This window comes from Dermacentor albipictus, chromosome 2, assembly GCF_038994185.2.
Source record: "Dermacentor albipictus isolate Rhodes 1998 colony chromosome 2, USDA_Dalb.pri_finalv2, whole genome shotgun sequence".
Classification (NCBI taxonomy): domain Eukaryota; kingdom Metazoa; phylum Arthropoda; class Arachnida; order Ixodida; family Ixodidae; genus Dermacentor; species Dermacentor albipictus.
Window position 1 is genome coordinate 118,341,594 of NC_091822.1, and position 25,772 is coordinate 118,367,365.

Below are 25,772 nucleotides of genomic sequence, written 5' to 3' on the forward strand. Positions count from 1 at the left end.
AAAGTATAGACTATTTTTTTTCACCGTTTAGTGACACTGGATAAGTTTAACAGCTGCTCAGCACACTGCGATTGCTTATCTGTGATGCTAACCTTATTCTCGGCCTGTCCTGTGTGGACACTTGCAGCTGGGCAAAGTCATCGAGACCATCACGTACATTTTCGACTTTGACGGATTCGCCCTCTCCACACTGGCTTCGAAAGCAGGTGAGCAACATTCACGCTGCAGGTTGGGCAATTCTCGGTAGTCACGTGAGCACTGCCATCTTCACTCACAGGTGCTGCATTGCCAGCTCAAAGAACAATCGTTCAAATTACCATAAAAGTACTGTTGCACATTGGACGGCGTAAGACTGAAGATAGGCGCTCACTTCGGGCTTTATACTTTAAGATTGGTCTGCGAGGTCATTCCTCGTATAGTACAGTTTATTGATCACTAGCTAGAATCAGCTGCTAGTCTGGGTAATTAAGTTCTCGTCATCTAAGTACTGGCACTAGTCGCAATGGCTCAGTTAACACGAGGGCGCGGGTTTGTTTTCTGACTGGTGTGGTTGCCTTCCGATTAGGTGGAATGCATAAACGCTCGTTTGCCAGGCCTTGTGTGCGCCCTGAAGAATTACAGATGGTTAAAATAAATCCAGATACCTCCACCACAGCGTCTCGTAGTTTGTGTGTTACTTCGGAAATTTAAACCCAATAAATGAACCAATCAATCAATCACCCAATCGACCGATCAAAATATTGGGCGTCTAATTGATTTATGCTGCTCCTGAATCGTGACATGCCAGCTGTGAGTGAAGGATGCAGTGCGTTATTATATACAGTAGCGTCTTATATGCCTATTTAATTATTCTGAAGACCCAAAAATAAACATCCCATGTTCGTGAGTCAATACGAATTCTTTGCTGACTTCGATCGCACGAGATTCCGCAGTTGCTCAGTGGGCTTGACCAGACCGTCGACAAGGACTCTTGCTAGAAGTAGGCACCGACAGGACTTTTTGTCTCCCAGCTATAGACAAACTAAGCCAAGCAGCACAGCTCATCGAATTCAACTGTAACTCACTTTCACTCCGAGCTATGCACATAGCGTCTGTCGTGCGGACAACCAGAACTGCGTGAATGCCTCCTAAAGCCTGCGACTATGCAACACATTCTTTTGTTGTTGTTGTTGTTGTTGTTGTTGTTGTTGTTGTTGTTGTTGTTGTTGTTGTTGTTGTTGTTGTTGTTGTTGTAATGTCATGAGTATGTGCCTCAATCGTAAACACTCGCCTCTACGCTGGCAGGCGTTGGAATGCAAGCATTATCAAAGGGTACCATTTTGTCCCCATCGTAGCGACCGCCCGGCTGCAAAACCAGCTACGAACATTGTTACGGACCTGTCTCGAAACGCCGTATCGGACATGAAACTTAAGGCAAACCGCATTGTTGCGCAGTTATTGCATATGCGGTATTTCTTTTTTCTTATGTCGTAATTGAAGTAGAAGGTAAGGCACCAAGGTAATCAGTAGGTAAGCTCTCCCAAGTAACAAAGAACCTAATGAAGAAATGACAAAGAATGAAAGTGTCCAACTCAAGAGATCAGATAGAATTCCCGATTTGTCAAAACTAATCAACAAGGAGAAAATAAATGGCATTCGAAATTATAACGTGAAAAAGACTAAGGAAGTAGTAAAAAATGAATGCATCCTGAAAACAGTGAGAAGGAAACTAGGCATCCGACAAACCAAGATGTATGCACTAAAAGATAGACAGGGTAATTTCACCAGCAAAATCTAAGCTATAGTAAAAGTAACGGAAGAATTCTATATTGACCTGTACAGTACCTAAAGAAGCCACGATAACTCCATTAAAAATTGGAAAAAAACAGGCTACAGAGGCTCCTTTTTTATCTAGCGATAAACTTAGAACGGCCTTGCAAGACATGAAACGGGGAAAAGCATCAGGAGAATATGGACTGCCAGTCGATTTATTCAAAGGTGGTGGAGACATAATGCTTGAAAAACTAGCGACCTGATACGAACTGTCCATCGACTTCAAGGGTGCCAAAGAGCTACAAGAATGCCAACGTTATACGAATGCTCAAAAAGGGAGACATTAAAGAATTGAAAAATTATAGGCCCATTAGCTTACTTCCAATATTATATAAAATATTTGCCAAGATGATCTCCAATACAATAAGAGCAACACTGGACTTTAGTCAACCAAGGGAACAGGCAGCTTTCCAGAAAGGACACTTTACAATGAATCGCATCCATGTCGTCAATCACGTGATTGAGAAATCCGCAGAGTACAATCAGCCTCTCTATACGGCTTTCATGGATTACGAAAAGGCATTTGATTCAGTCGAAATACCAGCAATCATAGAGGCATTACGTAAGCAAGAAGTACAGGACGCTTACGTAAATACCTTGGACAGTATCTACAAAGATTCCACAGCTAGTGTAATTCTCCACAAGAAAAGTAGGAAGATATCTATAAGGAACGGGGTCAGACAGGACACGCCATCTCTCCAATGCTATTCACTGCATGCTTGGAAGAAGTACTGAAGCTATGAAACTGGGAAGGCTTAGGCGTAAGGATCAACGGCGAATACATCGGCCACCTTAGATGACATTGTCCTGTTCAGCATCACTGGGGACGAGTTTCAACAAATGATTGAGGACTTTAAGAGAGAGTGTGTAAAAGTGGGGTTGAAGATTAATATGCTGAAAACAGATTATGATCAATAGCCTGGCAAGGGAACAATATCGCCAGTCAGCCTCTGGATTATGCGAAGGAGTACGTTTGCCTAGGACAATTGCTCACAGGGGACCCTGATCATGAGGAGGAAATTTACAGAAGAATAAAAAGGAATTGGGCGCATTCGGCAGTCATTGTCAGATCTTGACTGGAAGCTTACCATTATCATTAAAAAGAAAGGTGTACAATCAATGCATTCTACCGGTGCTCACATATGGGGCAGGAACTTGGAGACTGACAAAAAAACTCGAAAGCAAGTCGAGGGCCGCGCTAAGAGCGATAGAACAAAGAATGTTAGGCATAACGTTAAGTGACAGGAAGAGAGCGGTGTGGATCAGAGAGCAAGCAGGGATAGTCGATATTCAAATTGACATTACGATTTTAAAAATGGAGCTGAGCAGGCCATGTAATGCTTAAGTTAGATAACCGGTGGACCATTAGGGTTACAGAATGGGTACCAAGAGGAGAGAAGCTCAGTCGAGGACGGCAGAAGACTCGGTGGTGTCATGAAATTAAGAAATTCGCAGGCGCTAGCTGGAATCGGTTGGCGCAGGGCAGAAGTAATTGGAGATCGCAGGGAGAGGCCTTTGTCCTGCAGTGGACATAAAATAGGCTGCTGCTGCTGATGATGAATCATCATTCGTCATTTTGTTTTTTGTCCCCTTTCTTCATTTCGCCGTGCAACATAGCGGAGTAGAACACACTAGCTGAAGCCGACCTCTCTGCCTTTCGTATAGCAAATGCTCCTCTGACAAATACTGGCATCTAAGAGCAGATGGGGGAGTCAAGGTGCGGCTCGGAGCTCGTTTCTCAAAATGTCTACAAATGAGAGCAGGTAACTGGTGATTCTTGCACTAGTCGTCTTCACGTGAAGCAGAAGTACGTACTCGATGTAATGACCGTCGGAGTGCCGGTCATTAATAACTTTATGCTCAACTGCTCCTGCACGCCTCCTGACATAGCCGTCGTCCTTGAGCACCCACTATCGACGTCTCTTGTGTCAGTCTGGCTTTGTTCCAAAGGTTGGCAATGCGTGCAGATCGCATGTTCCCGCTCCGGGCACTTCAGTGGTCAGCTGCTCATCGATGTAGGCGATTGCTATGATGGAATAGAAAAAAGTAGTTTGCGGCAAAAACGAATAAATTAAATGAAACGTCTCTCTGCACTATAGTACAACAGACGTAAGCTAATGAAGGACCAATAAGCTATACTAATGCCAATGGCACATTATCAGAAAGAGAAAAAAGAAACCGCGTCTAATCTGCAACCTGGGTCCTCCCAGTAAAGGCGAAGGTTAAGGTGGCTGTCAGATCGGCGGTTAGCTTCACCTTGGGGTGACTAATTTTCTTTGACATCTCACGCGCTCATTGTTTCTTCTTTTTGTCGTTCATCGGGTTCAAACTCCTTATTGTGTATATCGTGAACCGACTAACGGTGAAACGGTGATTACGTGCAGCTTTATTTGGCGTCTCATCGTGGAGAACACAATTAGCCGCATAGCGAACTAGCCATGGATGTGGTTGATAATTGTGGAGGCTGTTCGACGCGGCGTCACTTTAATTCCGGCTGCAGAGTTCAACTTTAGTCTTTAGATTTGTCCTGTTGCAGTGTCCTGTTGCTCTCCTTTCCTTTTTCCTTTTTCCTCCCCTCCTTCCTATCTTCTATTTCTGTGTTGCTGTCACCTCCCTTCAGAAGAGTAGGCAGGCGTTGTGCCCCTTCCGGTGGCAGTTGCCAGCCTGCCCCTCGCTTTCCCTTTCCTAATACCTGTGTATGTGTGTATATGTGTTCAAAACAAATAATAATAATAATAATTTTCGCTGGATTATTGTTGTCATACGGTGCAAGGCGCGCCTACTGTATGCGAAGTTTCTTCCAAGTTGTCGCCCATGCTATATAGCGAAAGGGTTTCCTCTGATAAGAGTGCGTGAGCGAACCATAAAGCAAGTGTAAATATAGGACTAGCGATTGTGCTCGCCGCAATCTTTGTGATTTAGTGTTGCTCCTCTCTCTCTGGGCACAAGCTCGACCAATAAAGAGTTACTCGTCAATATGCTCTATAGTGCTTGCTTCTTAACCGCCACCGCAACGTGACAATGCGGTAAAGACATACCTTTGCGCAAACCAGAAGCAAATAACAAACAAGCAAACAAAAGAACATGCGTTTACACCAGTCTGGCAGAACCCAAGCCATTTCACACCACCGTACGTTTTATTCACTGTTATCAATGATTATTTTTTTATTATTATTATTATTATTATTATTATTATTAGTAGTAGTAGTAGTAGTAGTAGTAGTAGTAGTAGTAGTAGTAGTAGTAGTAGTAGTATTCAAGGGCCCTGTGAGGACCATTACATTACACGTTTATAAGCCTGTCTGCACAAAGTTGGGGATGCATTTCACGATTGTCTATTTGTCCTTAACGACAGGGCAATTATGGTGGGATTCCAAGAGTGCACTGGAAAAGAATGATATCACTGTGATATCAAGGATAACTTTTTCTGATATTTTGAAGTTTCAGCAACGTAAAATGTATCCATGACTTTGCGCCCTTGCTTGCACGTAACAAAGAGGTGACAGTGTGGTCAGCTAGAGATAAAATGCACTCCAACATTGACGAAGAAAGGAAAAGGCAAAGGCCTTACTTGCGCCTTGCAAAGGCTCAGCTGATGTTCTAATTTCGGAATAACCATCGAAGAACTTCTATGGTTTTATTCGCTTTCCGCTATTGCTTGAAGTTGGTATTGGTGAAGTTGAAGAAGTTGGTGTTTCATGTTTTCGAGTTTCCGCTAGTGACCTATTGATGGGGTGTGCCACTCGTATAATGACTTGCGTCTTGCATAAAGGCAACGATTGGTCTGACGGCCTGCACGGACAAGTTAACGTATTGCTCTATATACAACTCGCATTGATCTGAGCAAGGGTGCCTTAGTTTTATACTGCCTGAGGGGGATGTTTTCCTTTTTTTCTTTTTCTCGTTCTCATCGTAGAAGATGCTGTGCTTGTGAGAGTAATGTGGTCTCAGGTGTTCTAGGGCTTTGTGAAAATAAGAGCCGTTTTCAAATATAACCAGCCAACCTTTACGTGTTCTTCGAACGACAGAACATTGAGTGACAGCATATTTAAATGTACTTCGAGTGACAGAACATTAAAATCAACTTTTGCTACCGCGACCGTAAAAACTGCAGCGGAATTTACGTTTATTTGTACGTACTGTCAATCCCTGTTTGCGATATACCGGGAGGGCTAATGCAAAATGGAGAATTCTTTTAATAATAACTTAAGGCTGTATAAATATATGACAGACATAATATTAATAGTCGCATGTTTACTACATTAGAATAACTGTTATTGTAATCTATTGCCAAAAACACTTTTATCCATCATTCGCCTGTACGCCTATCTACTAAGTACAAAAATAAAATACCTTAGACCTTTCCACAAATTGCAGCGCCGCGCCATCCCCTAGCGGATCCGCGCAAAGCATGATGGGAGAACGGAGCGGTCGTCTCCGCCTTTTTCCATGCTCGCCTGCCGGCTGCCGTCAGGTGTTGCGTTGTTCTGCCGCAGTTTTCTGGCCTTGTGCCTCTTCTCGTGCGTGTTGTTGGTGTTTCTTAGTAATATCTAGCAGTGGGCTGTAGTGGTGGTTATCGTTTAATCTTTCTGTAGTTTTGTGGTGCTTTTTAGACGTTCGACAGGTCCGCAAAGGAGAATCGCGGTGGCGGTCAAACGTGTTGCGTGCCCGGCTGTAGCAACAACACAAGAAAGGACAAAAACATATCATTCCATTTAATGGAGTTCTCCGCAAAACTTCTGCACAAGTCTTTCAGCTGTTTAGTCCACGGTCCTTTCGGCAGACTCAGTGATAGTGGCTGAACATTTTCCACGGCTTGCAGTGGTGCCTGGAAGATAGACAAATCAATGATACCTTCTAGGAGTAACCATTTGATTGCTTATGTAAACGTAGATATGAAGGTTTTTTGCAACTAAAATAAGTCACTGATAAGCAACGAAAATTTCTTTCAAAGCTCTACGATGGGAGGCAGTAATATGTATACTCTAGGCAATCAGTGAAGTGAAGAAATTCTGCATGCCATTGAAAACCTGCGAGGTTAACACAAAACTTCATCAGTAGATTACTTTCTTTCAATGCTTCAGCACTTGTAAAGAAACATTTTACTTCACTACTCTGCAGACATCAAGAGCAAAGAAAACTACCTGTACATTTATAGAACGAAAATTTTAACAATCTAATATTGTTCTTGGTAATGGGAAGTAACTTTTATTAGCTATTGCAGAACTGGCGTCTGAATATTTTCACTGAAGATTAATTCCTGCGCTCGCTCTAGGTTTGAAAGTTCACATCGTACTTGGCTTACGACAGCATTTCAAGAGCCACTGTCTCGACAGTGACACTTTTGATGCAAGCATCGTACTTGTATAATCGCAGCGTGGTGTAGCGAACATGGACAGAACCGCACAGAGTTTTTCCATGTTCCGAAAATATCCAGCCAACCTGCCTAACCTACTTTCATCGCACGCAACATGCATATGAGCGCGATCTTATGCGACATCACATCACACGCCCAAGTGGTGGCTGAAGCGCTAGCGGCGAAACCTTCGCCCTCCTCTTGCACGGACACTTATTCGCGTCGGAAAAGGTAGTTATAGCATTCCGAATTTATGGCAGCAACGTTGCACGCTCATTCAGTTGCTGCTGAAGTGGAAACAACACGACCGCGAACGATCAGTACCAGACCAAGCTGTCTGATGACTTGCACAGCAGCAGCAACGAAACACAGACCTACAAGCTGGGCATAATCATTTCGAAGTATGCATTTATGTCCCGTGTACAGCAGCGGAGCAATGCGCAAATGTGCGGCGAGGGCTCGATGTAACATGCAGTGGGCAAACGCCGGTCTTTGCGTCTACTTACCGTGTTCGGCTGGTGATCCATGGCGGCAGAACGCAACATCCAACTGTGTCATGCCATGCAAAGGAACAGCAGACACAACAGGAAGACCAAGAAACAGCGATGACGACGACATGGCTGAGAAAGTCTTTTCGGTAGCCGGGCGCAGTCGTAGAGGCGGACGGAAAGACGCGAGCGCGGCGCGGCGGCGCTCCGTTTTCCCAGAGTGCTTTGCGCGGCCGCTTGGTGGCGCGGCGGAATTTGTGAAAAGGTCCATTACGTGTCGCTTTCATCCGCGTCTTTATTGTCCTGTACATATACAGAAAATCTGAAACAACAATCTATAATAGATGTCAATATGCAAATAATTATCAAAATATTAGAACGCAATAGAAAATATTTAATAGTTAAATACGCTTGTGGCAAATGAGTCCAAACCCGCAATTTGGACGAAGGTACCTGAAGCAGCTTCGTGCTTCACTCGAGTGGATGACAATTTGCCGTTCTCAATAAACGCGCTTCGTTCACACGCCTGGTGCGACAACTAGGCGCCGGTCTTCAGCAATAAGTTGGTCCAATCGCCTCGCGTCGTGTAATACAGGAAGCGAGCATAGGCTGAAGCGTTGCTCGTAGTTGGGTTAGTTAGGTGCGGACCGAGGCGCTACAAGCGCGCTGACGTGAGAAATGACGCGTCCCGGAAAAAAATTTAAACCACCGACTCGATTCAGCTCAGCACGGAGCGGAGAACCATTTCGCCGCCCTTGATTGCGTATGCAGTCGAGGCGCGGTGGGCAGGAAACTCGAGCTACTCAATCTGCGATTGAGAAAGGCACCTGTAAGCTGTTCGGCCGTAGTTGGATTGCGCCAGTATTTCGATTCCCCCTCTTTTCGTTCTCCTTTCCTTGCTATATCTTTCTTTTCTCGTATTTTTTTTTATCGAAGTCGCGGTGGAATAGCGAGGACTAGCAGCAAAGCAGGAAAACGCCGGTAAGTACAGACGCGTATTTTCTTTTTCTGCTTTTTTTTTATTTGGGAGGATGACAAACGCCTCATTTTTCGTGCAGTTACAAAACTGGACGTTTGAAATAGCGCGAGTCTCGTCTCGTCTCGCCTTCGGGTATTACGTCATTCACAATCGCCAAAGGCCGTGCGGTCGAGCCGCGGAACACGAGGTCGCGGTTTCGTTCGCCGACCGTGGTTGTCACGCGCACTTCGACGATGTCAATATCGAGGCGTCCGTGCACTTAGATCTCAAGATTAATCTGCGGGAGTTCGCCATAGGAATCTCGTTGTCAAGCTGTGTAGGTGCTAAATAGTAGCAGTTATTCTTACTAAAATGGTGTTATACAAAAAAATTGGAGTCTAGAGTTCGAGCAACAGATGGCGTTGTAGAACATGTGCATTAGATAGCTTAAGAAACGTATTTTAAAAAGGTTTCCTGTTTCCCAAGGCCCAGTACCTGAACATCAGGGGAGGCAGTGTGTAGATTTCACATAGGCCTGTGTAAATTACCATTGCTACCATTACTATAAAGCAATAAAGCACTGGATACTCACCTCAACAGTTGTAGTCTTGGTTTTCAACAGCTTCGCTGGACATCCGCTTTCGTAGGGCCGGAATGGCGAGTCATTTTTTTCTCTTTTTTTTTCTTTTTGGCGTCCGTGTTCTGAAATCTTCTGTGGACCGGTTTAAGGTGCGCTGTGGTGTGATACTGTGAACAGAATGTGCTGAACACTTACCAGACAGACGTAAGACATGCGAAAAACGCAGTCGATTTCATCAGGTTGTGTCCGAAGACTCGATTCGCAACACAGTATGCATTGTAGGCTGTGTATGCGTACAGCAGACAATGTATGCATACACAACGTACAATTTATTTAGGCCAAGTCGCCAACCGCTATGTTTTCATAGAAGTGCGTGCTCAAATCGCGTATCGTTTGGTTTTCTCTCTCGATTTAGCTTAATAGTTCATTGGTGTCAACATTCCAAGGCTACACTTAGCCGGTGACTGACCCTGTTGTGATGGCATCGACGAGCACCAAAACTTAGTGTTCCTGCGCTGGTTTTGACACCGAACTATGGAACTTGCTCACTGAGCTAGACATTCATGGCATTCAATCATAGCAGTGGCTCCTTAAGACCGTGTAATCAATTGTTTAAAGGAATGTAACAAGTTTAACGTCGAATGAGACGGTGAGGACTGACGATGTGTTCTCAGATTCGACAGCTCTAAACATAAGAAAAGTAAGGTCATGCTATTAATAAATGACATTTTGTGCCCTGTTATTTCTATGTCAATTCTCCTGTTGTCTACATAAGCATAATGAAATCGCCGACCACAATCTACATCCACAAGAATATCTCGGCCGGTAGTTGGTAAATATTTGTTAGCACAATTGTCTGCGGGATTGAAAGAAACACAACCACTCAAAGACACATTGCACACGTCCTGTCAATGCTTTCTTTGCGATTGTTTTTTTTTCCTGGCAGACAATTTATTTATTTTATTTTATTCGTACATACTGCAGCCCCGTAGGAAGGCTATTGCAGGAGTAGGCTAATACAGTGGTGAACAAAAAATAACGTGAAATCATGAATGACCCTTACAACATTTGCAACTGTGTTTGCACGACAATCAAAGAAGTAGAAAATCGTTTTCTTCGATTCTAAAAGCAGCGAAGCAGTGAAATACATACACATAAAACTTAAACGAAACCTAATTTAAGCAGTTACACATACTGGCTTTCATAGAGAGCAATTTCTAATTCGCCTATCGGGAGTGAACGAAGGCAGCCAGGTGAGGAATTTTATACTTCTATAGTGCGCGGAAAGCAGCTGTACTTGAAAGTATTTGTACGGGCACAGTAAGGGTTAAGATTAGGCTCGTGGAAGTTACGTGTGCAAGAAGGCTTGGTGAAAGATATGCAAGCTGTGTTCGAAGTATGAAACGGCATGCTAATTATGTTGGGCAATATATTCAGCGTCACGACGTACAGAAATTAATGTCAGTTTCAGCGTAGGGAGGGAACAATCTCTCAATTCACTGCGAAAAATGTATACCTTTCCATTCAAGGATGCTCAAACATAGTCTTAAGCAACTTTCCGTATGTTAATACCTACCAAATGCATCCCGAGCTATATTTTGTTATTCGTCAAATTTCTCTTGTGGCCTGGGGCCCCACGACTAAAACAGCACATATGCTAGTTCGCTTCCTCCAGAAACTGGCTGTCATATGCAACCTCTTTCTTCTTAGCTATATCCTGAATATTGCATTGGCTTTCATTTTCTTTTGTGAAGTCTGCCGTTACGTTTTCGCCTGTTGAGCTGGTCAGTTATATATTACATGTTATTTTCCGAGTTACCTCACAGCGCAAGGACATTAGCATATACCGAGTTCCGTGACTTTGTCAGTCTGAATAACCGATATATCCCACCTAAGCGTGTTGAACCATTATCGCAGATACCGTCGGACAGTTTGTGTTCCCTTGTAGAATTCACCTTCTCGCTTGTTATCTTGCCCCTGCAATAGTGAATGGGTGTGGTGTGTGGGCGGCTTCACGTCATCTCCATCATAATCATAATCAAACCATTCATGTCCATAGCAGTATCTGGGTGTGATACTCATTCAGTTCCCAGCGATCTCCAGTTATCCTTTCTATGCATCAGCCGACTTCGTGCTACGCCTGCAAATTTCCTAATATGATAACCGTACTGAATAATTTCTCACATTCGATAGCCTTTGTCTCCCTTTGTCACCCTTTGCAGTAATGTAAAAAAAGAACTGCCGATTACCAGTTGAATGCTCTAAATGACTAGGCCATCTCCGTCTTTCTTCTAATCTCAACTAGTGTGTCAGAAATCCATATTTGCTTCTAATGTGCACTACCGTCTTCCTGTTACGTGGCAAGTGTTACGCTTATCAGTTCCCTTTTTGTTGCTTGTTTTAAAGTTCTTACGAGTAGCGTCGCTTTAGGGTTCCGTATGCCATTATGTGACGCTAGCCCGGGAGAAAGTCCTGGCACTTCGCTTTCATTTGTTCAGTGCCGCTTCTGGTCTCACGTTTCTCGTTTTCTTTCTTTTTTTCTTTTTCAGTGATCGACTACCTTACAAATCTCATGTGCATCTTCGAGGACAACTATCCAGAGAGGCTGCACAAGGCATTCGCCATCAACGGTACGCTTGCGACGGTATGAGACGGTACCGCTGGTACCGGGCAACCATACGCCTGCGTCAATAGTGGCTAAGATAGGGCTCCTTTACGCTAACGGCACAGAACAAAGAATGCCTTGCCGGACTTGATGGTTCGGGCTTTGAACATTTGCAGCGTACGCGCCTGCTTTGTTTCACCAGATGCATCATTAGTCTCGTACGGAAGAGAGAGAGAGCGAGATAAGCGATGAGAAAGGCCGGGAAGTTAGCCGGAAGATAGATATCCAGTTTGCTACTCTGCACTGGGGAAAGGGTAAGGGGAGACAAGAAGATCTTAAATAGTGCACACAGATGAAGAGTGGGAGAGGGAAAAGTAAAAAATGAGAAACACACACACACAAAGGAACGCAGGAGTATCACCGTCGTTCAAGCAGGCCGCTTGACCCGCGGAAACCTCAGTAGCGTCTTCACCGCCTTATGGTAGCATGAGCCGGTACTCCAAGATTGTCTGCTCAGAAAGCTGCCGGTCATTGAGGTGTGCCAAAGCCGTTATGAGCGACTGCCTCTGGGAGCTGTACCGAGGGCAATGACAGATGATATTTTAGTAATGGTCTGGGCGCAAAAAAATAAGACTGGACAATAGAATAAAAGACACGGACAGGTGCACTTCGCGCCTGACCGTGTCTCTTATTCTGTGGCCCTTCTCTTTTTTTTTTTCGCCTAAAACCATATCTAAAAACCATGTACCAACTAGCCCACCAGCAGAGGTTACTAAACAGAGGATATGTTCGATTGTTTCCTCGCTGCCGCAACTATCACAGGTAGCACTGTCAATCATTCCTGTGCGGCAGGCAACTGCATTTGTGAAAGACACTTCTAGCCATAGTCGGCAGAGAACAGTTGTTTCGATTCGGGATAGTCCAGATCGAATGCGTAGTCGGAGGGATGGGTCCAGACGGTGCAGTCGAGTATGTCGGAAAGCTGGCGTGTTCCACATGGATCGTGTGGCATCACGCGCTAGTATGCGAAGCTTTGCTGCTGCGTCACTTCTTGATAGGGAGATGGATTCCTTCACGGCATCTTCGTGAGCTTTCCTAGCAGCTTCATCGGCGTTTTCGTTGCCCTTGATGCCCCAGTGGCGTGGCAGCCACTGAAAAGGGATTTCATTACCTTTCTCTGCAAGCTGGTGATATAACTGCCTTACTTTTAGCACAAGTTCTTCGTGTGGCCCATGACGTAGAGCGGATGGCACACTATTCTGACGTACTGAGTGCTGACGTACCCCACGTTTTCCCTCCAAGAAATGTGAAAAGATGTGAAATGGCCGTTAGGCGTTTCTTCAGGTGGACCACGTGGGGACTCCAGCTGAAGTCTCGATCAATGATCGCCCCTAAGAATCTGTGCGTCCTGGCGTAACGTAGATTTTTCCCATTGATAAATATGGTGTGGGGCGCCATTGGCTTCCACGTAAACGCGACCAGCGTACATTTCTTAGGTGAAATCTAGAGACCTTGTTCACCAAGATACGCCGATTTTGAAGTCGCGGCTTTTTGAAGCCTCGCGCGCGCCTGAGGATGGGTTACACCTGATCTCTACACGCATATGTCATCGGCGTACATTGATATCTGCACAACACTTGGTATGCGTTCCACGAGACCAACAAGGACAAGATTGAATAGTGTGGGGCTCAAGACGCCACCTTGTGGAACACCACGGTGTATGTAGGGTTGAGATGCCGGACCGTCATCAGTCTGCACATAAAAAGACCTCATGTGCAAGTAGTTGCGGGTCCACCGGTACACTCGGCCACCAAGATCAACCGATTCAAGAGCATCAAGTATAGTGCTATGAGCAACATTGTCATAAGCTCCTTTTACGTCAAGAAACATGGCGACAGACAACCGTTTACATGTCTTTTGATGTTCGACGTAAGGGACCAGATTGATGACATTATCAATGAAGCAGTGGAGATGTCGAAAAGTGGCCATAGCGTATGGATAAACTTTGCAGCCTTCCAGGTGCCACTCCAATCTGGCAAGGATCATGCGTTAGATTCAGTGACCTACGCAACTAGCCAGCGCGATGGGCCGGCATTATGTGAGCTCTAGTGGTGACTTGCCAGGTTAAAGAGTGGTACCAGACGGCTTGTCTTTCATCCTTGAGGAACGTTTCCATCCCGCCGGGATTCATTGAATTTATCCAGCAACGAATTTCGTGCCCGCTCACCCAGATGGCACAAGGTGCGGTACAATATGCCATCTGGTTCAGGCGACGATGACCGATTACGCAATGCAAGAACCGCATCGAGCTCCTCGGCGGTGAAAGGCAGGTCCATGTGTGAATCCCGTGAATGCGGCTTGATGCTATCCGCACCAAGGGGGCCTGTGTACATTGATTGACCTGCAATCTTCCTGCAGAAATCGTCCGCTACGTCGATGTCCTCTCGGCATTGAAAAAGCGCCAGGGCTTTGAATGGCACGCGTTGTTCAGGGAGTACGCTTAGGCCTCGCACGGTTTTTTATATGTGAGAGAGAGGTTTTCGGGGGTCTAGGAATTCACAAAATATTGTCCACCATTCAGACTCCAGTTTGTCCATTCGGCGCTGGATCTATTGCGTGGGCCTGGCTTTTCATAGATCATGGATTGACTTCGTGCGTCGGTATCTACGCTCCGCACGCCGGGGAATCACACAGAGTCGCTCCAACTTCACGTTAGATTCAGATTCTGAGAACATCGGTCGATATGTCAGCGTGCACATGGCATTCTGCGTTGCTTCCGTGAAAGCTTGCTGAAAGCCAGAAGGGGGGCCTTTGCGACAAGCTTCTTCCATGCTGCTTTTGAATGTAGACCAATCAATTCGCCGGATTGCGTTTGGCGAATGACAGCTGCCCAACCCTTTGCTCTTAGGGTATGTGGGCATATGATCACTCCCATGCATCTCAATGTCTAAAAACCACTTCACACGAGTAGCGAAGCGACGTGACCCGAACGCCAAGTCAAAACAGCAGCTGTACGATGAGCCTCGTAGAAAGGTAGGGCTCCCATCATCAAGCAGGGACAATCCATGATCAGATACAAATGATGCCAGCTGCTAACCCGTTGCGTTAATTTTCGAGCTTCCCCAAAAATAGAGTGGTGGGCGTTAAGATCTCCTGTGATAATCCATGGACCAGAGGTTGCTGTCACGATGTCTTCTAGCCTCTTGCTATCAAACCGGGTTGATGGGGATTAGTAGACACCCATTAGTGTGAAGGTTAGCTTTTTCTTCTTAACAGTCAGGCAAACATACTGTTTTTTATCATGAGGCGGCACATGCTGAACGGCGTAGGTAATCTCCCAACGAATAAACACAACGACCTTGCTGCTTTCGCTGTAGGTTGAGGACATGATTGATTCGTAGCCGGATAGCCAGATTGGGTTTAGTAATTTCGGTTCAGATTACGATGATTGCCAAGTGGTTTGAGAATACATAAAGACAAAAATCAAGCATCCAACATCTAAGATCTCTGGCATTCCACTGGATAATCTACGCTTCTCTGACATCTTTGAGCAACGATCGATGAGTGTTAGCCATGGTTCTACCCGGGGGCTGCGAGGACTGGGCTCAGTACGTCCAGCACCCTCAGGCCACTTCGAACGGTTGGAGTTGCGATACTTGTCAGTAACTCTTCGATGACATTCACTAGGGACCGCTGCATCGGTATGGCCTGTCAGTCAACCCTTGATATTTCATCAACCAAATTATGCGTAGAAGTAGACATCAGGTGGGGGAGGGTTCTTGGCAGGTTGTATGCTCCGAAAAGCAGGCCAGTGACCCGCGGCGTATCGTTCCTCTTCGTGTTTGCAGGTGTACTTCTGCGCGAAGGTGATGAGTTGTATCGAGTTTGCGTATTAACAGCACCCCGTCCTGTTCGCTTGCGTCGACGATTTCACCGACGTAGTACTGTTTCAGAAGATTTTCTGTAGGATGAGCTGGGGTCTCTAACCATCTGTTTGAGAATGACAATTTCTATCTTAATTTGCGGGCATTTTTTGGATGAGGCATCATGGGAGCCATCACAGTTGCCGCGCTTTAGGTTTCTTGCGCGGCAAGCGTCCGCAGTGTGCGACTCAGCGCAGCGTGGACAAACCGTGCTCTTTGTACAGACGCCCTGCCAATCTTCATGCAGTTACGGCACTAAAGTGGCTTGAGGACAAATGGCCGAACCGCATGCCACAAGTGTCCAACCTTGACTTGCGAAGAGATGGAATCGCCCTTGAATATCAACTTTACGCACCGGGTGCTACGAAGGCGAAGTATATGCATGATAACTTCTTCGGCCGCTGGCTCAATATGAATTTGCAAATCTGAGTTCGTTATGGCCGAATCAGTGCCGTAGATGACGCCCATCATGCCGGCTCCGTCCAATGGTACAATCGCTCGGACTTCTGTCCGAGCTGTTATTTTTCTGTTATTTTTCGAAGCCTGTCCAACGCGCTTCCATTTGTCACGTCCACAGCGAGGATATTCTTTCGCGTGTTTAATCGGACATCCCTTAGTTCATTCGGCGCGATCCCCTCGAGAAATACGGAAAGGGCTTGCCTGGTAAAGAGTTCGAAGGCTGATGGAGGAGTTCCCTAGGTACGAATAGTATGGTGTGCGACCAACGTTGACTGTTTGCCTTCATAGTTAATATCCTCGCTGGTGAAGACACCTTCAGTGTCCTTCTTTCGGCCTTCCTGTTTATCAGACTCAGAGCTGTCATCTGTCGAATCGTCGCTTCTGACCGAGTACAGTTTGATGTCCTCGCTGGTGCTGGACTAAGTACCTAGTTTCCTCGACGAGCTCACCATGGTTGACTTCTGGCCTGGTGGCACCGCATTTGACCGCGTCCGTAGCCACAAGGCGGTGAGCCGCGCTGATCGCCTCGCTACTGCTCGATCAGGTGCGTTGATTCCCCAGGGTGCTTGCCATAGCAGACGTCAGGCTGGGCGGGCCTGTGGAAGGCTCCGCATCCGTCGCCATGAGGCCGCTGGGAGCAGCGTCCCCGAAAAATGTGGAAAATTTGACGAAAATGCAAGGCACAGGGAAAGACGCGTTCTACCAAAGAGGCACTCCATCGTCGTCAAATGCAGCCTATAGCCGCGTTTACGTGAATGCGACGGTAGCGCACTACATTTCGAAGCACATATGGAAAACGCGATGCTATTCTGTTTACATGTAGCGTATTAACTCTCGCAAAAACTTAGCGACACATGTGTGAGTCGATTCGCACCCGTAGATTTACCCTCGCCTAGCGCATTAATGCGATGCATCTTCCTAGCGCATTACCGCTGTTTTCATGAATGCGATTCGCTAAAAATGCGATTCGATGTGATGCGTCACCGTCGCATTCATGCAAACAGGGCTTATGAGCCTAAGGAATACTTGGCTCATTGCGACGAGGTTGCAGAGTCGAGGGAGCAGTCACACGCCAATCTTTGAAGTGCATGATCGACTGTCTACAGTTCGTACAAAAGAAAGAAAAAGTGAAATGCCGACCAACGCGGTGTGGTTGCAGGGGCCAAGAGACCTTTAGGCTTCCAAGCAGAAACCTTGTTAAAAGCCTCGTTAATCGATGAACAAGGCGCAACGTCTTTGCAACCCCTTTAACCACACCACTTCGGTCAGCGGATGCCTTTTCTTTCCTGAATATAAAATTTGGTTCATCACGCGATATCTGTGGTTAACATTGATGAGGTATTTTACCTCGTTGCCCTTTCCTGTCCGCAACGTTCCAAATGTTTTTTTCGCCAAGTGCCGGGTGAGAATAGTTTCTTCTCTTTGCCTACAGCTCCCAGGTACTTCCCAATCTTTTGGAAGATCATTCGGCCATTCCTGAGTGATCAGACGGCGCGAAAGCTGGTCCTCTTCGGTAAAGGTGAGAATGTTTTCATATGCCACTAATTCGATCGAAATATATAGAAGAAAGACTCATGGCCCTTATTGGGAAGACAACGAAAGAAACGAAGAAAAAAAGACATTGCCGATATAAGTTGTACTTTCAGTCATGTAAGTTAGTTCTGAAACATGGCAGCACCCGCCGTGTTTGCTGAGTGGCTATGGTGTTAGGCTGCTAAGCACGAGGTCGCGGGATCGAATCCCGGCCACGGCGGCCGCACTTCGATGGGGGTGTAATGCGAAAACACCAGTGTACTTAGATTTAGGTGCATGTTAAAAAACCCCAGGTGGTCGAAATTTACGGAGTCCTCCACTACGGCGTGCCTCATAATCAAAAAGTGGTTTTGGCACGTAAAACACCATAATTAAAAAAAAATTAAAAAACAAGGGCGCCGATCCGTGAAGGGTTGGTGTCGCCTTCTCATCAGCATGCGTGGAGGGTTTTCGCGTCCTCCTTGTTTTCCGGTGCCTCACGACCTTGCATGTGATTGTGTGCCTTCGTGCTGTCCTTCTCGTTCTTCTTGGGTCCATGCTTTGCACGCCTGCCTTTCCGTACCATCATTCTGTACCACCTTCTCGCGGCCGCCATGATCTCTCCGCAGTCGGTCCAAACGAGACAGATGCTCACAGAAAGATGGAGGCTTCAAGTGGTCATCAGCGTCCGAACAAGAAAAGTAGCTCTGGAGCCGACCTGTGTACAAGGGGGTTTGCCTTCACCAGGGCAGCAACGGCCTTGACTAAAGGAAATTCCCTTGTCCAAATATTAGCTCCAGCACCATATGTTGTTCGATCGCGGGAGATCAATTCGCAGCTGGTGTTTGTATAAACGATTACTCGCATTGTACGCGCTTTGAGTACTCTCTCTCTCTCTCTCTCTGCTGTATTGTGGTGTCCTGTCGGAGTGTCACGTGAAATGTGGAGGCGAAAGCTACCACCGCTTAGCTTACCCTAGCCTGGACCAGCTACTCTACATGCTTGTTGCCGTGTTGCTTGTGCGTGTCGTGTGCATGTGTAATGTGTACCAAATCTATTCGAGTGGGTCATTTCATGCCTCACCAACGTCATTTGGAGTAGTATGCTAGTCGTATGGCTAGGCAAACAGTTCAACCAGCCTTTAACAAACGTTTTTCTCTTTTGCATTAGTAAGATCTTGATGAGGGCTAGTTGGTTCATACTTAGAACTGAGGTGAAACAGCGCGAAAAAGACGAGGACACAAGGAAACAAATACCACAGACAAGCGCTGACTGCCGCTGGTTGGCAGTCAGCGCTTGTCTGTGGTATTTGTTTCCTTGTGTCCTCGTCTTTTTCGCGCTGTTTCACCTCAGTTCTAAGTTTTTCTCTTACTCGAAACATCACATTTACCTGAGCCATCACTGCAGTTCTCTCCGCCCTCTCGGTTTATTTAATAGACCACCGCTCACCTATTTTTACACACTTTGTGATCTGCTTATAATTTCACTTCTTCGCCCTTTTTCTCAACTAGAATAGGAACTACTGGCGTTTGGTCCTTAGTTCATTGCCCTCTGTCTCATTTCTCTATCTCTCCATCTCCACAGAGTGCTGTTCTAGCGTGATCACGTAATCAGGACCTTTGTGATGAGAGGTGCGGGAGTCTCGATCTTGTGCAGCGAGGCAAAATGCACGTGTGCTGTGTGACTTTCCACTGTGGTTTAATACCGTGGACAACAAGCAATCCCCGAAATAGATTTATCTGCAAGCAAAATACTTGGTCCTTCGTCATGCCTCGCTAAAGACAGACGTTCTTTGACAGCCGTAGGGCATATCCTACTAAGCAGCGATCTAATTGGTTTGATTTGTAGGTTTTTGTGTACTCTGTTTACATTGCGCATTCGCTTTCACGGCTTTTTTCAACAATAATATTCGTGAACTTCTGTTAGTGCTGTTGCACATAGCTAGCTTCTTCTGCATTTCTTTGTCTAGATATTTACATAAACTTTTTTTATAGACTTAGTACCTTTGTGTTTGGGGCTATGTGTGTGCCCCTTATATAAGGAAAGTGGAACTCTCACTTCTTTTACTGCACCTTCGGATAATGGGCTTTAATTTGCTGTTATCAAACAGCAAACGATTGAAAGTGCCCCAGTACTCTGGTTCGTGAACACGCTGTTCACGCGGTGTTCTGCAGCAGCTCTTTCCTGTTTCGAATGATAGACGAGCAAGCCTGGAAGAAAGCCCTGCTCGATGACATCGACGCGGACCAGCTGCCGCGACACTGGGGAGGCACGCAGACAGATCCCGACGGAAACCCCCGATGCCCTTCAGTGGTGAGTATACGGTGTTGTTAGCACTGCGCTTGATTTAGATAACACCCTATAAGGAGTCGCACACTAGATTGATCAACCTTTCTGATGCTTTTGCATTCCCATTATGCAACTTGAAGCGCGATGCTTCACTGCAACGAAAAGCACTCGTTACGTTATGAAATTTCTGCAGCCTATCCAGCCGATGCACTCGGAAACTGCGTGTAGTGAGAGCAATGCTTATCTGAAGTATGACCTGCCGTCATAAAGGTCCACTAGTGTAGTACTTATTAGGTACATAAAAACTATTTCGATGAAAGTTCTCAACCAGCATTTATGGCAAGAGCCTTCCACAGTTGCGTTCTTGAGTTGCCATCCCCGATGAGTAACTAAATGCGCATGAAGGAACAAGCCTCATGTATTGAATTAAATGGCTTGATGCAATAGCAGTCCAGGCTCAAGACATCCAATCCTTTATTTTCATTCAAATCAACTAATGACTGAGAGTTTACTTTCTGCAGCGATTGCAACGGCAGCAGTTGAATTTTGTCTTGTTCTATTCTTCTTTTTTCCTATTCATTTTGGCACTGTGCTCCACCCGCGTCGTCGTCAAGACAATGCAAAGCGCGAAACATTATCCGAAAATATTTTCTTATTCATATGGCTTCCCACCAGCGTGCGCTTGCTACAATGAATTTACCAAAATATTTCATTTGCGGTCTGTTACATGTGGTGACTGACCACCTTTCGTGCACTGTTTCGTGCACTGTTTCGTGCACTGTTTCGTGCACCGTTTCAGCGTTTCCGATAATTCTAGTAGGCGCCAATGTCTTCACACGAATGCGTGCACACACGGGCTCTGAAGCACGCGGCCCTCCTTCCTCTGCACAGGTCATAGACGGCGGCGTGGTTCCGGCCCGCTACTACCGGAACGCGAATGGGAATTCGCCGTCCGAGCTGCAGGATTGCTCGGACCAGATCCCCGCGGAAGTGGCGCGGGCGAACACGGCGGTGAGCCGCCAAGCGACCCTGGAAGTGCCCGTGCGGGTCGAAGAGGCCGGCATGCTGCTTGCCTGGGAGATAGTCTGCGACGACCTGCTCTTTGGAATCTCCTACAAGGGAACCGGCGCGTTGCCCGCTGAGAACAACAGTGCCGAAATCGTTCTCAAGCCATACCGCATCAAGGCTGCGGCCAAGGTGCCCGAGACCGGATCGGTGACGTGCTCCAAGGCGGGGCTGTGTACGTATGGAGTGCGCGGCATGGCGGGTGCCGAGAAATGTACCTCGTACCATTGTTTCGTGTACGTTGCTGTTGCACTCGCGAAGCTGCTTATTCATGGCTAGAAGACTTCGTCTTCAGCGCACATTCCGCTGGTCTTGGCACCATTGGTAAAACGTTTTAATCAGGGTAACAGCGCGCACTGTCCTGAACAGACAGCGACAAGGACTAGCGCTGTTTGTTTATCTCGTTTTTGTCTCTGTCCAGCGCCTTACGCTAAGTTGCCCTGATGAGAATTAAAGACCAAAGAGCTCTTTACAATTGGGCCTTGTAAAGTGTGTTACTGGTAGTACAGCCGGAAAGCGAACAAGTTGGTGTGTAGACCCGATAAACATTATTGTTTATGCTGTTGTTGAATGCTTTAGAAAAATAAATACGGGGTATGTTGGCAGAAGATGCGTCGTTCGGTTGATTTCAAAATTCGTCACTACTCCTGAAATTTTACGTTTTAATGTTGTGAAAGTTTTTCGACAAATATTTTAGCCGGTGGCTTTGAACTCAGAGCTCCAAGAAAGAGAAAGAATCACGCAAAAACTCATCTGGTAGTTGTGTAAGCATTATGCCACTTGCTCATCTCCACGCAGCCCGGTGTCATTATTAATGTTATGGAACATCATCCGACCAGTATGAACGCTTATGAACCCTCATTATTCGTCCGCTTATGATATTCGAAGCGAACATGATAAGGTAGATTTAATTAAGACATAATTCAATACAGAACTTGAACCCACGACCATTGGTGTTAAGGTTAGTTATTAGCCAGAGTTAATTAAGATAGAGTCAATTAAAGTACTCGAACACTCTACCTTTGGTGGGAGTCAAACTCACTACCTTTGGGTTAATTAAGGTGAGTTAGGGTTAATGTAGCGAATATGTTGCAAAACCACCACCACATTTGCTGAGGGGCGCATCCAGTGCTTTACTGAATGGTTCCGAATTCTTTTGAGGTTGTTCTTTGTTGAAACGTATGCACTGCATGCACAACGTTGTATAGGTAATTTTAACCAGTGTATGCGCTGTTCGCTTCACTTTGCTGAGCGCCTTACGTGGGTATGAGGCATTGTACATTTTTGCTTGCTTACAGGGGTATGATGTATTCGTTGTCTTACGTGGCGGAGAAATTTCTCGTTTGGTAGGCATAGACATGCTTACGCATTTAAAACTGTGACATCCGCCTGCGCCGTGCCAGCAAAATTCGAAACGTGATTTTAGGTTTCTCATGTGTGGTGAAGGGTTCGGTGGTACGTGCTGTGGTGACAGTTCCAGACCATGTGTGCTTTCTGCTGTGGTATCTGAACGACGTCTCCTGTGGCCGAGTTAAGTCGATGTTTAGATTCTCAGAGCAGTAGAAGTGTTCGCTGCCTTGTAGGCGCTCGTCGTCCAACGTTCTTGCGTTATGGCACCGCTTATTTATATTCACCGTGCTTTCGTGGCGCACACGCACCGACGGCACGGCTGCGTTAACACTCCGTTCTTCTCTTTGTGCCTCCTTGCAGACGTACTCCACTTTGACAACAGCTTCAGCACGTTCACCTCCAAGAAGGTTTCCTACTCGGTGCGACTCCTGGAGGCGTCTGCGATGCGTTCCGAGTCCTAAACCTGTGCGCGCCCTGCCCACCGGCGGTGCCGACGCATTCAACTTTCCCACGGGTCTCCACGTTCAAAGCAGAACGTCCATCGTTGTTATTGTTTTTCGTTGTTAATGTATCACGCACACAACGTAAGGCCCGTCCTAGTATACCCTAGTGGAGCGGGCATTTGTGTGCACGTATGTCTCAGACTGACACGAGGTTGGACATGATGGGGTGATAGTTGCCGGGGAGTGGTACAAACTTTATTGTGGGACGTTAGTTGAAACCTTAGCGACACGTAAGAAGTAGGACAAAAGCGCTACAGCCAGCTGCGTCTGTTGCGCGGGTAACAGTAACCATGCACACGCACGGCGTACACCGTGGTTCCCCGCTCGACAGATTGAGCTGCCAATTTAGTTGCTGCGGAGGCAACTGACCTTCTAATAACAATTCCATTGTGTTTTTCTCTCTCGACGCGCTTGTATGATTTTGCGGAGAGTGGTGTTGCATGCAAATGCACGTATGGCCTCATTATGACATGTCCGCACGTGTACCGCCACTATGAAACGCAAACGGCTGGTTTTCCTGCACATTGTTTATTCAGCCACAAAACAACACCATTCTGCAGCGAGCGTTATGTTGCGTTCCAGCGGTGCACTCGGAAGCCTATGTACTCCCTTGTTGGGCCTCCTGGCATTAGCACGAATGTTCTCCTAGAACGATGGTGTGCTTGTGTTGTGTCGTTTCGACTCTCAGTGTAACCTACACTATGACGTCGTATATAATTGTTGTAGCGCCACTGTTGTGTATCGTACGTTAAAGAACACAACTCTTATATAAGAAAGAAGTACCACCGTTACGAAGTTTTCCGTTCGTAAGAGCAATTTGTTATTGGTCTGGCGTTCTTTCTGTTAACACATCCAACATCACGACTGTATGCGAGTTATTCCTAAGAAATACTCTAGCCTAAGAACGTTTTGTGAACACGGACCATGATCTCATATATCATTCATGTTTTGAGCATTGTTACCATGAACGCGGTTCATGCAAAGCTATCTGGGGCTTCGGGAAACGAATAGTTGAAACTTAAGACGACCAAAGGGCTGAGCGCTGCTTTTCGTGCAAACGTCCCGCTTGTATACTCTTGGCAGGTTGAGCGTGCCTATGCAGTCTCTTTTGTTTTGCTATCTGTGATTGATGTTAGCAGCACGGTGAACGAACTAGATAGTCCAATTATTGTGGTTTTTATTCCTCAAAATGAAAGCCGGCGTCAGCGCTATGGACATTCAATGACTGAGAACGCCTTTGTGCGGCAACGCGAGGCAGAGACTGTGATGAAAACGTTCTTCCAAGGCAGCTACGAATCGCGTCCACCACTTCCGGCTCCGGCATAAAGGAGCAAGACCAAGCTGGCGAAGCGGAAAGTGCCCCTTGACGCCTTGATCTGAACTTGTTCCTCAAGGGTGGACCAGTGATGACTGCGAATAAAAGCGTTCGCAGAACGCACGTTATTTTCCTCATTGTGTCAGCATCTCTCATTCTTCGACCTCGCTTGTCCGGGCCGACAAAGGTGCACGTCACTCTCAAGGGTGATGGATGTGTTCCGCACCGCAACTTCAATGACCGTGCTCCAAAATATCTAGAATTGCGCCGAGTACCTTCTTTCGATCAGTCAACTTTGTCAATAGTGGCTCTAATGTAACCGGTGATCCACTTTCCGAGCGGCAGAAAAAATCTACGAGAAACAAAAATACGTGAGATCATGCGTGTCTTTAGGGAAGTGGACTGCGACACGTGCATAGATGTTTGGGTGGGGCGTTACTGAGACATCAACAGATAAAGTGTAAGGAGCGCGCACATATATGCATGATCTGTGGTGCGAATTTCGAATGAAAAATACTGCTCTTCCGCTTGTCTCTTATACACTACTGAGACACCTCGTACATTAGATTGCGCATTGACTTCACTCCTACCAAATATTAACAATATAACAATAATATTAAATGTTATTCCCGGATACGATGTCTAAGGCATACGGAACTGTATGAAAGCGGTTTAGTATGCTTTATTTATTCATTCATATTGCCCACTGCGCCTAAGTGGCATCACAGAGGGGGGGGGGGGGGGGGGGTTACATACGTATAACGAAATGGAAGACAGACACAAGGATGTTTGAGCATGATATATAGGTAAGAGGGCCCTATTAGTTGTCAATGCAAAACAAGTTAGCGTACACATTCAAAGTGACGCAGCGAAGCTGGCATTATCAATAATATGCATAACAGCTGATGGTAGACGATTCCAGCCACGGATCGTTTGGGGGAAAAATGAATTATATTCGTTCCGACAGGTGTTGAGAAAACTGACGTTCACTTCGTATAGGCCGTTGTAGCGGAGCAAACTGTGAGAATCAACCAGGAAGTTCGTTTCGAATTTCGCAGAAGGACGTGGAAATCCACAACATAACGCGTGGACACGAGGACCCAGTCCACGATGTTGCAACTACGTCTCTTCGTTTACACAAAGTATATTTCATCACCTCTGGCATAAGGATATGGTTGCTACTCTCATCCACGTGGAGATATTGTTTTCGGCGTCTAACGGCGACATATATACGAATTTGTTTGGCGCGTTCCTATTATGCCCGCCAGTAATATAGATTCGGAAAGCGATGGAAATCGATTAGGTCTCTAAGCTGCTTTCGGGTATCGGGAGGATATACTTTGTGTTTCTTGTGTATTCTTCTGCGAAATATAAGAACGCGCTTTGACAGAGAAGCGTAACGTAATGACGTCACCATCGTTACAGAAATATAAAGCTTGGTCCCGTTCGAGCCTGGGCCACTGGAGGTCGCCTATGATCTCCGTATTACGATGCACCGGACCCCACTTGCTAAAAGCAATAGCTGTCCTTCTTTTTTTCCCGCAGTGTGGGAAAAGC

At 46.2% G+C, this 25,772-nt stretch overlaps 1 protein-coding gene and 1 long non-coding RNA gene across 2 annotated transcripts in view; one reads left to right on the plus strand and one right to left on the minus strand.

The window, feature by feature from the left end:
• Positions 1-24,352, plus strand: part of LOC135908176 (SEC14-like protein 2) — a 90,263-nt gene extending 65,911 nt beyond the window's left edge. Inside the window, exons 7-12 of the mRNA XM_070533905.1 lie at positions 128-206; positions 11,744-11,824; positions 17,614-17,700; positions 19,894-20,006; positions 20,874-21,222; positions 22,758-24,352. Of these exons, the coding sequence (XP_070390006.1) occupies positions 128-206; positions 11,744-11,824; positions 17,614-17,700; positions 19,894-20,006; positions 20,874-21,222; positions 22,758-22,858 (810 nt within the window). The 3' untranslated portion in view covers positions 22,859-24,352. The remainder of the gene's footprint in view (positions 1-127; positions 207-11,743; positions 11,825-17,613; positions 17,701-19,893; positions 20,007-20,873; positions 21,223-22,757) is intronic.
• On the minus strand, positions 6,507-7,907 carry LOC135918886 (uncharacterized). Its single transcript, XR_010569816.2, has 2 exons — positions 7,675-7,907; positions 6,507-6,640 (listed from the first exon to the last, which is right to left on the minus strand). It is a non-coding gene; the product is annotated as an uncharacterized lncRNA (long non-coding RNA).
• Positions 24,353-25,772: the final 1,420 nt, after the last annotated feature.